We start from the raw sequence: 12,917 nt of genomic DNA, 5'->3' as shown, positions 1-12,917 counted from the left end.
TATTTTGAATTTTTCGTTTCCTGTTTACATACTTTTTAGAAATTTATATTTATTAATTTATTTTACTCCATATGTGTATTGTTTATTACACGTTTATTGTATATTTAATAATTCGTTTTATTCTAAAATTATTTTTAAAATTTAATACAATTTATCTTAGAATTCGTAGAATTTTTTACTTTAATTTGTATCGTTAAACAATTGTTCAGATTGAATTCCTATATTTAAGAAAATGTAATACAACGTGTACTCGTAGTCTCGAAGCAAAAATTGAGATGCGAAGAAAATTATGCGTGAATTTTCCGAGCCCGCTTTCCATAACTCCCTGGATCGCGACTGAGATTGTCCCAACTTGGAAAATACGATCAAGTTTCCTTTTCTAAAATAATCACGTGAACCAGGGAGCACTTTCTAATTAATAGTTATTTTAAGTCTCGTTAAAAATTATGAATAAGAGCGCGCGGGTGGAACGGCACGAAAAATTGCAACAGTGTCGCGAATGAAATAATTGGTCGTCTTACTCGAAAGTAATACCAAGGGGAACGTAACAAAATACGACAGGGAGACAAAGGGAAACAAAGATCCAGGCGCAGCTCGCGTGATGCACTCCCAGAGACACGAGTCCATCTCCATGAAACATTTATTTCACGGTCGTCTGAGATTTACTTGCCACATATATTTGAAAACTTTTCTCCCGAGTGCGTCGTGCCATGAATTAAACAAACCCCCCTCTCCGCGCTGCGTATAAATTACATTTAAATACTTATTTTTCTCTAAACCGCAAAAAGAAAGGAGAGCGCAAGAGAAACCGTTCTGAATCACGCTAATTTAACAAATACCCATTACAAAGTATCAGACAGCCCAAAGACAACCCGCAGACTGATCTAGGAGACTCACAGAGGGGATGAAGAAAAATAACGACAGGCTTTATTGTTATTAACCGTTATTATTGTTACTGTTACTGTCAATGTTACTGCATGTTACTTGTTCCTATCGTTATCGTTAGTCTGACATCCGGCACGGTTAACAATATAGTGCACGGAAGTCGCGGTCAAAGTTTGACAGGCGACCCCTCGAATCGAGGATGATCGGTCCACGAACGCAAATACGAGAGAATATTAAATGCTGGATCGTTGATCCTGAACTGATCAGAACTGTCAACATCAAGGACCCGTGAGTTCTGGATCTACGACGATCTACGACGATCTACGACGATCCATGACAGCGAGGCAAACGGAACCTTTGGAACGAAGAAGCTTGGCTATCTCATCGCGATACAGTCTCTGGAGAACGCTGTTTTATTTCTTTTTCTCTTTCCATTGAGCTTCGTCAAACGGGGTACAATATGGCAGTGAACGTTATCACAGCAGCAACTGCGAGAAGGAAGGAGATTTAGATGAAGTAGACGGGGTTCGAGGCTTGGATTAAATAGAGGAACATGGGATCTGAAGAATCCTAAACTATTCTACAATCGGTAAAAGGAATTCTCTACGACAAGACAAATCATCGTGATCAGGTTCCCATTTGCTTCACCTCATTGATCCGCTTAACTTAACATCGAGAAATATCGCCGAGGTCGCTTGACAGCCGATTGAAGACGCAAACGGTACGATAACGATACGGTCGATTAATTAAATAATTTATTAGTTAACAACGAGCTCGTCGACTCAGTACGGATGAAGGGCTGCCAAACCGAGTCTAGGTGGCTCCGCGTAGCTGTGTCGGTATCGACCTGGTGTCGGCACGATTTCCAGAGGCGGCCTGGCGCTGTCGCGGTCAAGACCTGGATATCTCTCGTGTTCGGAGAGTTCTTGGTACGTGGTTGCCCTGGCACGCACTTTCTCGCGTATCTCCCGCACGTGCGCGCGGTCACGGAAATCTCTAGCCTGTGGACAGAAGAGAAACACGATAATTTGATAAAGCAGTAGCTTGAGAATCGTGGAAAGACCAAAAGTTTAGCACCAGAACTATCGACCTGTCAAACTGACATGTTTCAGACATTCTTCGTTGTTGTAGCCTTTGTATCTGTTAATATTACCTTTCTTTGAAATGGAGACATAAGTAGGTATATATACCTAATTATTTTCCTGACACATTAATTATTATCATCTATATATATATGTCATAACGTGGGTCGATAGTTCTGGTGCTAACTAAGTGTGAGAACAAAGTTGAAGATTCTACGAGATGAAGATAGTATAGAATCGCATGATGTGGAAATAGATAATGTGATGTTGATACAAGAAGTTATGGTCGTAGTTACACAGCAGAGCTCACAGTAGTATCGAGTAGTATATCTACGTTTCTCTATTGAAAAAGGATTAACTCGTCGATCAAAGAAGTGACAGTGACTAGCTCTCCTGTGACATTTCCAACGCGATAATAGAAAGTCCACATAGTAGTACGTTTTTGTTTGCACTCTGCAACGCTGGTAATAGGCAGGCAAACAAGACAGTAGCAGGAGCAGACAGGAGCAGGCATCCTGCCGATTCTTTATCCGCATGACAGCCAATTAGCATTTCCATGTAAGATTAACCACCGTCGTAGAAAGTGCAAACCCAAACAAGAAAGTCAGACGATGCTCGTGAAACTTCCGAAGAATCGAATCCTCAAGCATCCCTCCGAAGTGAAACTAATGACCCAGCTAGAACGCTGGATCCTTCAAAGACCCCTGTCCAGGTCCGAAGAGTTGCTCCGCGAAAAGATGGAGTCCTGCGATCTCGTGGCAAAAAGCTCGAGGAGGTCGAAGATGAGAAGGCGTGGAATCAACGACCCTTACTTCTCTCGGATCAGCGACGTTCCTTTGATCTCGGAAGTCTCTTCCAACCGTTGGGTTTTCGTAGAAGCTTCTCGGCCGGGGCCTCGAGACCTCTTGCTCCGGTGGGCGTTCCATCGCATAATGATGGGTTCGCGGTCGTGGTCGGGCCCTGTAAGAAATATCGTTCTCCCGTTCCGATACCTCCGAATGATTCCGTCTGATCAGGTGTTCGTGGCCAGTCGTTGAACTGTTGCTCGCCGGATGCTGACGGGTCGGCTGGTCCTCGTGAGTCTGCCTGGCCGACTCCACTCTGTCACACAGAAAAGGTATCATCGTAAATTGGTCAATGACGATTAGATCTCGTCGTGCATATGTATTTATCACTTTATCATTATCAGGAGGAATGTTACTTGGCTTCACTGCCTCTAAAGTGACAGGTCTCTTTGACAAGCGCGAAACCGGAGATGTCTTTTGGCATTTTCTAGACAAGTTTAAAACGTGCACGACGACGTGCCACTTCCGAATTTGTTCCACTTGCCACGTACCACTTCTGGCAACCGTTTCGCGCGAAATAAATTGACAGGGGAGTTTGTCAATGTCTCTGAACGTCCTGTGGCAACTAGGAAATAGAGTTCTAAATAGTTCTAGATCGACGAGAAAAGATCCGCGGCGGCAAAGTCAGTGGAAAGTCTAGCTGGAGCATCGAGACAGGTCCCCAGTTCGGATCTCGCATTCTGAATGAGATGTTGAATGAACGAAACGTAGGTATCTACGAAACAATCGTGGACTTTTCGAGCTACTATGTGATCTCTCGCCGCTCGCCAGCTGGTCGGACAGCTTTTACTTGAGATTGACACCGGTGATTGCTGGCCCAAAACGAATGCCAGCGGGGGAAAAAGCAAAGGCAGCCGCGTGGCCTTTTAAAACTAGTCTTTCTGGTCGGCTCGGGAGAAAATGAGAAGCGGCCGGTCGAATCGGTCCTCTCTTACAATGGAACCGGCGCAGATTCTCTGGATTAGAAAACGAATACGTCGAACTCGTTAAGATCGTCGTTTACTATAATAGCAGTACTGAAAGCTGTTTCCGATCGATCTCGATCTATCCACCTTGACTTTTTACTTTTTGCCACTGCTATATCGCGCCTTTTTCAATTTCGAGGCTTTCTAACCACGTCGTTTTCAACGAGAGAGACGTCTAGCCGTTTACGGTGTCTAGGTCGCTTCGCAACGGTCGTTGAAATTCCAAGGTACGCGAAGCTGACAGAACGTCCTTCTTTTCCTACACCTTCCTCATTCCCGAATCTTTCCTTTCCCTATTCTCGTGGGCAGACCTCGGTAGGATGCATCGTAACACGTACAGAGTTTTAATTTCGTGCAAAGAAACAGCAGGTATCAGGAGAACAGGTAGGACCGTACCTGTGAGCAGGATGACTTTCAACTTCTCTCTGCCTGGAAAGGACAGGCCTGGCGATGGCCTCTCTCTCCATAGCTCGGAACATCTCCTTGGCATCCTGGAATCTCTCTCTAGGACTGGTCACCTCGCCAGGATTCATCCTGGGCTGATACTGAGGGCTAGGCGACCGCTGTCTGAACTCCGGTGCCCTGCGACTTCTGTTGCAGCTAGGCGAAACACCCCTGTTCACCTGGCTGGGCAGTCTCTCGGGACTTCTGGGTAGTCTAGGCAGTGTCAGGCTGGTTGCAGTCGTCTCCGTGTCCGGCAGATAGTCGTTCTCCTCTGCAGGCGCTCCCCAGTCGTCGTCTGGAAGAAACCACGAACGTCATTTCGAGAATTAATCAGTCAGCCACGGAGACCTGCGTTCCGCAAAATAGAAAGCTACACGAACAATGGATCAGGTAAGGTTTAAACGTCAACGGTGGAGAAGAATCGAGAGAGTCCTCGGTAAGAGCTGGAATTTCTCTTTTATCAGGCAACCTGTCGCGGAGAAAAGGAAGAAGAGGAGAAAGAAGAATAAGACGTCGATGTCTCCGTCTCGGTTCTCCACCAGGAGGTCAGGAAGGTTTGAAAAGAAGCTGGAAAAGACACGAGGCAACCCGGCACGGGGAGGAGAGGCCGAAAGAGGAGGCAGGCTAACAGCTGCCTCGGGCTGTGGGCCGAGAATGCGGAACTTTATTCCGCTGTTGTGTGTGACCTCCCACGAGGTCGATTTGCACGCGAATTCATCAACCGCCTGGCTGCTATACGCGTCGATCGTCCTCGTCGTTATCGTCGTCAGCGGGATACGCGATGACGGTTATTAGCAGGGGACGCGACGGTCCTTCATGGAAATCAGCCTTTCGAGAGCTGCCGCTTTGCGCAATCGCGGCGAGCAGACGGGAATGCCGCGCTGGGTAAAAGTTAAAAGGCAAAGAGCCTGAGATTCTTCTTAATATCATCGCCGAGCCTTGGCTTCTGAGAAGGGATCGCTGCTCCTTCTTTGCATCCGCTTGATTGACTTTTCTCGATCGTTCCAACACCGGACTAAGTTTTACATCGCAATCGTATGATTCCGAATAAGAAGAAACGAAAACTAAATTCGATATTTAAACATACCTTTATTTATGCATAAGTCCATGAAAACAAGGCCTACTATGCGTTCTACTCGTGATCCTCAAATTACATATTCGATACCAAATCTTTTAATAAATCACCATCTAATTTAACGGATGACACGTTTCATGACAACACGAAGAGAAATGTTATGTAAATTGACATAGTGACAGAGTCAGCTCTCCAATACAAAGCGTTGAATAAACGAGATATCCGATCGAATTATATCATCAATTGTCACAAAGAACGCGATGACCGATCCATTTAACTATCTCGCGTTGGCACTATGTAGATCACAGCTAACCAACAGGCATTTGAACGTAGAGATCAGCGACGGTCACCAGTGTCTGCCATAGCGGTGAACGTGTTAAGAAACGATTGAAATCATGCGATCAAGGAAATAGCTGGTATCCGAGACCGCTTGAAGGAAAGGAGCAGAGGATCGCAGAGAGCCAAAGATCCCCCTGTGAACCAGCTCCGGTCCAACCAGATCATCTCCGGAGCCCAAGATAAAAGTGCCTAGGGGACGGAGTAACACGTCGAGGGTGAAACAGCTACTGAACGCGGCGATAAATTAATCGTCCTAATCGGAGGCCGGAATCTGGCAAGCACGGGATATTTTCACGCGATGCATCGGCGAGAGGCGGCGATACAGAGAGCGCGGATCGTGAGCAAAGTGTGCCAGATCGCGAGCGCGCCAGAAGCGCCGCTTATATGGAGATACGAACGTGGAAATCGTGATCGAGCCATGTCCCCGAGACACCTGTTGCGAAACGGGTTCCTTCGTGGCCCGTAAAAGACCAATGATATAACTAACCGAGCAATTTTGCCAGCCAGGCTTTGATCTCGTCAGTCGCCAGCTTCCTACTTTGTCAGAGGCAGATAGGTTTCACGGACACTTTGGAAGAATTAAATTTGGAGAATCGTCGAGTGAAGATATGCTTGGATATACCAGTTTCGATGGCGAGGATTGGGAATCGAAGGATTACTCGATCACAGAGTTCCAGGTCAGCCAGGAACATCCAGGATGACGGTACAGAGGATGCTGCGTCCAAAAAGTCATTTATCGTTGTAAATAGGTAGAAGTGAATGTTACTACGTTCAAGATGGAGTTATTTTAGCCAGGATTCCAAAGCTTGCACTCGCGTTTGGCTGAAGTTTCGCACCTAGTAATCTCGATCTCGGATTCCACTTTAGGATAATTTCCCTAGAACTGGAATGAAGACTTTTTTACCATAATTCACAGAGATTTCGTGCTCGCACAGGAAGTATTAAGAGGCACGGCGTAGCCATCTATTAAGGTCGTTGCGATGTTGGTAAAAAGATTAAATCGAGCCGAAAATCCTGGGGAGATTAATAGCGAGTGCCCATAAAAACTGACACGGGTGAAAAGTGGCTTTAGTCGGTCAGTGGCACGTTCGGCTAGAAAACATTGCTGCCGCATGAAAAATCGCGTAATTATCTAAGCAGCTGATGTACGCTCGCGTTAAGGTCGTAAATCAGCCGAATGATTCTCGGTCCATTGGCAATTTAATTGCGTTGGACAAAGAAACAGCTACGCAAAGCTGGGACAGATTTTCACTCATAATGTCCAGGATTTATTCCATCCTACTCCAACCGATCTCCAGCGCATGCAAATTGGAGAAAAATAATTAACGACTTGGAATTTCTAATCGGGACATTCCAAAGTAACCTGTTTCAAACACCGCTTACCGAAGACTATGGTAACCCAATTTGAGACATTCGAGTCCATTGTGCAATTAACCTCCTCAATCACCAAGGTCTCGTCCACTTCGAAATAATGTCCGTGAGATATCACGATTCTAAAAGTAACAGTTCTCAATCTTCCGCGATGCTCGACTCAAAAACCACATTCCACGGATCGCAATCTCTCATCGCGAGTAATAGCAACGCAAACCCAATTAACCTCCTTAAACATTAAGATCTTATCCAATACTAAATACATCCGTCAGATGTAGATACCGAAAAATATTCAAATCCAAACCTTGCACGGTAACTAGATCCAAAAGTCACTAACCAATTAGATCAAGTAACGCGATTAACCTCCCCAGTAACCAAGATCTCGTCGTAAATGATAATACCAAAAATACGAAAACTCGGATTTTCAGCAATAGCTTCGTCCAAAAGCCATAGATCCCATCATAGATGCCATCTCTCAGCCAGACCATAGTAACCCAATTGCCAGTTAACCTCCTTAGCCACCCAGCTCTCATCCAGTCCTGAGCCTCTCACAGGGAGCCCCTGTGACCTCTGCGCAAGAGTCAGCGATGCGTCAACCATCCCAGCCACGCAGATACGCGAGCGATAACCCTAATCAGACGACAGACATCGAATTAGCCGAACAGGTACTGGCAGACTCTGACGCGTGTAACGATTCCGGTAGCAGCGTCTGGACATCGGGCCCTGGTGTCGAAGAGACTCGATTTTTGCCCGGCTGCGACAGCCTGGACGGAGCCCGGGGAAGATGTATGCGTGTACCCGTAAGCTGGTACCTGCTGCTGACACGACGTCCTAACGGTATTCCTTCCACTGTAACAGGTGCCCAATACCAACGTCCCCGCTGTGCACGTAGCTAAACCACGGAGCCAGGTCGACGCGGATACACGTCCACGGGAATACCCGGCTCCCGTGTCTTTTTCTCTCATTCTTTTTCCTTTCCCATCTCCTTTTCCTTCTTTTTTCTTCACCTTCCTCCGTTCGCGAAATTTATTCGTTTATTCGCTATATAGGTCAGTCGTCCGTTAAAAACGTGTTCCACCGTGAGACTGGGGAACGCGGCACGCCCCGGAGAACGCGCGCCGACTGACTTTGAAGTTTCAATCCCCGCGAGTGCAGGCTCTCTTTAATCCTGTTTTATCGCCGATTAAAGGCAACCTGCGGGAACCTGTAAGGTTTCCACGAGCTGCGCGTCGTTTTTTCTCCTCGTCGAGCAATCGCGCTTTTGGATACAGTTCGCGGATAATGCCGTTTTTACGGCTCTAAGTAGTTCGCGTCGGTATCTGGTCAGACTGGTTTCCCTCGATTTTTCTTATTTTCGTTATCCCTCTTCCTTTTCGTCGTCGAATTCCGTTTATCCGTTATCGGTTTCTCCGTGGAGGAAGAAATCGATAAAATCGCCCATCGAGATAGGCGAGGGACCGAAAAGAGTTGGCGGATCGAGGCGGAGGAAAAATGGCGACGAACGGAGACGAGTAGAGTGGAATGTTTCGCTTCCAAAATCGCAACTTTCTCCGATGATGATGGGATCGTTTGACGATTCGGCGAGACGAAATTTCGGAGAGAACCGTGCCCGCTGATCGAAGTGAAAGCAGGCGAGCGAATCGGCGATGTTAGAGGCGCGTTTGCATTCAGCTCGGGGAGCCAGCGACGCGGAGAGAGAAAAATCGAAGAGGGACGACGAGCAACGTATACGAAGAAACGATTTTTCGTAGCTCGACGAGAAACTGGGTTACCGGGTCGCCTTCCGCCCGGTTTTCTACGAGCGCCGATAAGATTCGAGGCGGAACACGCGCACGGCCACCTGTTCGCCCGGTAGAAAGCGTCGAAATTTTTGTCATCGTCGCTGCCACGAATCTTTAACGCATGCAGGACCGTCTCTTTTTTATTCCGAGATCGACGGCTCCTTTGTCGCGCTCGAAATTTCGGAGAAAGTTCATTCCTTTGCTAGAATTCCAATGGCTCCGATAGCTCCGCCATTTCTTCGCGCTCGCAGCGCTAAAAATAACAGAAAATTCGAAATAACTCGTAGTTGACCTCTGCGATTTGTATTCGCTAAAAACACGCGGTTGTTTTTTATCTGTCCGCTGCAATAATTAGCATTCGCGCATGGTATGTTTAGCTAATCATCGCATTAGCATATCTTATCGCTGTTCCTGCGAGACCTCGTGACTTGGAAATTTTTATTTCCGTTCCAAATATTTATTCATTTTATGCAATTATCGTCTGAACGATACGGACTGGTCCATTTATGGCAGTTGGGCTAACTACCTGACTCTTGTACGGCAAGGAAAGACTATGATTAATCCAAAGTTCTCTGGTCTCGAGAAAATATGGGAAAGAAATGGAATAGTATAGCGGATCGAAAATTCCCAATCGGATATCTCAATCCCTCTGATTACCCTAATAATTCTCGTGTTAACTCGGTTATCAATCCTCGATTCGTCCGACAAGTCGATCCACGCGAGCCTACCAACACACCACTTGTCATCCACGCATGCACACTTAGCAGCTATTTCATCTCCTTTCACTTCGATTCCATGCTCTATGGCCATCCACCAACACCACGATATTCCACCAATCCTCGAAGACGCGCGAATAATTCAAACTCGTTCCAAGGGGGGCGAAAAAATGGCTACCGGTTATAGAGCCGCCAGCAGGTATAACGAAGTTCCCCGAAGGCTCTATTTCGCGGAAGCACTACGTCGTCACGGTTCATCCGTTTTCGACGGAGAGGAGGATCGATGAGATGGTTTCCCGAGCGGGACCAGGAAAAGAAGAAGCGGGGACTTTCACTTTCGTGCAGCATCAGCCGGCACTGCGCGCGATCGTTTAGCGGGCGTAATGGCGCGTTCAGCTGGGTCGCCTAATTTCCTAGGAAAACGTTGCAGCCGCTTTCCACTCGGCAATTAGACGACAATCGCGTGAGATTATACTCGCGTTCTTGTTACTCTTGCGAAGGAATCGTGGTTTTTAATAGCCAGAATCGGGTTTGCTTGAGCAACCGAGTCTTTTTGTTCTTGGGTGTCGCGAACAGTACTCTGGGTTATTGTGTTTCCTCCATTGAAAGTTTGGATCATCGAATTTGGTATTAAGAGTAGCTGTGATGTCGATAATGATAACACTGTTGAACAAATTTTTACTTGTTGTGGAAATTTATCCTATGGAAGTTGCGAATGTAGTTATGGTTTATAAAAAATGTATAAATTGTTAAATATATTATTAAGGATTAATTAAGGACAATAATTAATTGTTCGCAACGTAAATTTATAATAAATGTGGAAAAATTAATAAATGATTGATTATTACTTGAATTTATAAGGTATATGCTCGTGTTAAAATGTACGAATAGTTTATAAAAAGTTTATAAATTATTAGATCTATTGTTAATAATAAATTATTTGCAAGGTAACTTTATAATAAAAGTGAGAAAATTAATAAACTGCTTATTATTACTCGAATTTATAATGTACTTTTATTAAAATGTACCTATAATTTATAAAAAGTTTATAAATTAATACATATATTGTTAATAACAAATTGTTCACAATGTAAATTTATAATAAAAGTGAAAAAAATTAATAAATTACTGACTAATTACTTGAACTTTTGACGTATTTCTGTTCAAATATACCTATAACCTTACAAAAAGTTTATAAACTACAATAATTATTATTAATAACAAATTAATTTTGTTAATAACAATTTGTTCAGAATCTAAACTTATCGTAGAAATGAAAAAATTATTAAATTATTGGTTATTAACACGGAAAAATAAAAATTAATGGAATCGGTGAAGTTCGGAAATTTCTGATCGGGGTGGGGAGCCCGGCCGATCGGAGACTATATAAAGGGCGACGCGACGCAGCATAACTCATTTGTCGGTTCGACTTCGGAAGTGTAACATCTAAATTTTCGTAGTGCGCGAGGGGTGGGGGTCCGAAGTGAGGTCGAGGCTGGCCCCCCCACCCACACCCCACCCCATTAAACCATTTACTAATAATTTTTATTTTGTTTTCAGGAATTAATTTTTTTTTTATTTACAGGTATTAATTACTTTTAATTTCTTCAGGATTTAATTATTTGTTCATTTTTTCAGATTTTTTTCCTTTTTCATTTATTTCTATTTGAGCATTGGAATATTTCGTATAATATTCGAATGTTTCGTCGTTGGTTTTTCTTATTTATCATCGTTGGGATGTTTATGTCTCAGCTTTGGAGTTTCCTTAGGTTTTTCTCTTCAGCTTGTAATTTTATTTTTATTTCAGTTTCTAATTATACTTTGCTTTCAGGTTTTAATTATTTTTCTTATTTCAGATTTTATTCCTTCCATTCTATTTATTTCTATTTGAACATTCGAATATTTCGCATAATATTCGAATGTTTCGTCGTTGGTTTCTTTATATCTCATCGATGGGTTGTCTGTTCCATTTGGTTCCATCTTACTATTTCCTATTCATTTCGGTTTTGACTTCTTTCCTCGTACTAATCCGATCAATTTCAGGTTTATATTAACATTAATAAATTCTGTTTTAGCTTTTAGGTTTCTGAAGATTCTAAAGTTTCTTAACACATCATTTGCAACACTTTAATGGACGAAGCCGGATGCGTGTGTTTAGACCTAAGTAGACCTAAGTAGTTATAAGATAGATTCTTAGACCAAGTCGCATGTGCGCGTTATCCGTACACAGGTAAACTACCTAACTTGGAGCGAAACATATCAATTCTCTATCTCTCTCCTCTTATCCCTCTCGCTTACCAAATAGAACATAATTGTTCTCGCGATAATCGCGATCGTTCTTAAGTATCGACTAGCCAGCGCGACGTACTCTCGTGTACTCGATCACTCCATGTTTCGTAAGACATCCAAACGACTCGTTCCGACACTCACCCTCGCCACTGCCACCCTTGTCACGCATCGGTTCTAGGGTGACATTGCATATGGGCCTACGGTCAGACCCCATGGGATGATTAATTTCTCCCCCATGTGGCAGGGGCCTGCGTGACCGGCTACAGGGCCTCGCTAGGGACCCTCGGCTTGATTTTGGATGTTTCGTTGGTTCGTCGATCACTCTCGTTCACGAGTAAGTCATGGCAGGGTCTGTGGGGGCTGGGTGGGCTAGGTTCGATCGGGAGGGTGCCGAGGCATGAAGTTGTCTTGTACACGAGAGTACGTCTCGTAGGCTAGTCGGTCTTTCGAATAATCGCGATCTCGTTCGGACGCGTCGCGATTTTTCACTTGCTCGCGTCTTTGATATTTCGTTCCCTATTTTTATGGGAACTTAGAAATATTAGGGCCTGTTAAAATATAATATATTAGTGTTGCGACAGTAGAGTTGTAGTATATCGAATCGAAATACCCTTTGTAAGACACGAAATATAATAAAGTGTCAGTAGATTCACTTTAACTTCTTTCGCTCCAAGTTAGGTTAGGGTACCTTTGATACGGATGACGCCAGTAGGATGCGCCACTAGGGCGCATGTCGGGTCTCGATGCGTAGCCACCTCCTCGTGGTGAGACCTGGTAATTGGTATCGTTTTCCAAAGAGAAATCTTTAGCAAACGATACCAAGCTAAGAGCTACGAACAAAATTTAAGATATTTCCTATCTTTTGTAACTTTTCGACATTTCAGTTAAACATTTGATAATTTTTGAGGCTGCGAGAGGTAAGTGGACGGAATTCTTAACAATGACATCATTCAAATACAGTTATAGTTCCTAAAATGTATAAATAATCCAATTTCTTATTAATAATAAATTGTTCATAGCGTAAATTTATAATACAAGAAAAGAATTAATTCATTGGTTATTACTTGAACAATACCATACTAATGCTTAAATGTACCTATAATTTGCAAAAGTGTAAAAATTATT

At 44.0% G+C, this 12,917-nt stretch overlaps 1 protein-coding gene across 1 annotated transcript in view; it reads right to left on the bottom strand.

Annotated features, from left to right (window-relative positions):
• Positions 1-201: 201 nt before the first annotated feature.
• LOC108547785 (uncharacterized) overlaps positions 202-12,917 on the bottom strand; it is a 30,847-nt gene continuing 18,131 nt past the window's right edge. Inside the window, exons 6-8 of the mRNA XM_017900440.1 lie at positions 4,174-4,516; positions 2,780-3,068; positions 202-1,886 (exon numbers count right to left, since the gene is read on the bottom strand). Of these exons, the coding sequence (XP_017755929.1) occupies positions 1,668-1,886; positions 2,780-3,068; positions 4,174-4,516 (851 nt within the window). The 3' untranslated portion in view covers positions 202-1,667. The remainder of the gene's footprint in view (positions 1,887-2,779; positions 3,069-4,173; positions 4,517-12,917) is intronic.

The sequence above is a fragment of the Eufriesea mexicana genome, unplaced genomic scaffold (assembly GCF_001483705.2).
Source record: "Eufriesea mexicana isolate 0111107269 unplaced genomic scaffold, ASM148370v2 scaffold1223, whole genome shotgun sequence".
Lineage (NCBI taxonomy): Eukaryota > Metazoa > Arthropoda > Insecta > Hymenoptera > Apidae > Eufriesea > Eufriesea mexicana.
This window is presented reverse-complemented; position numbering and strand designations above follow the sequence as displayed.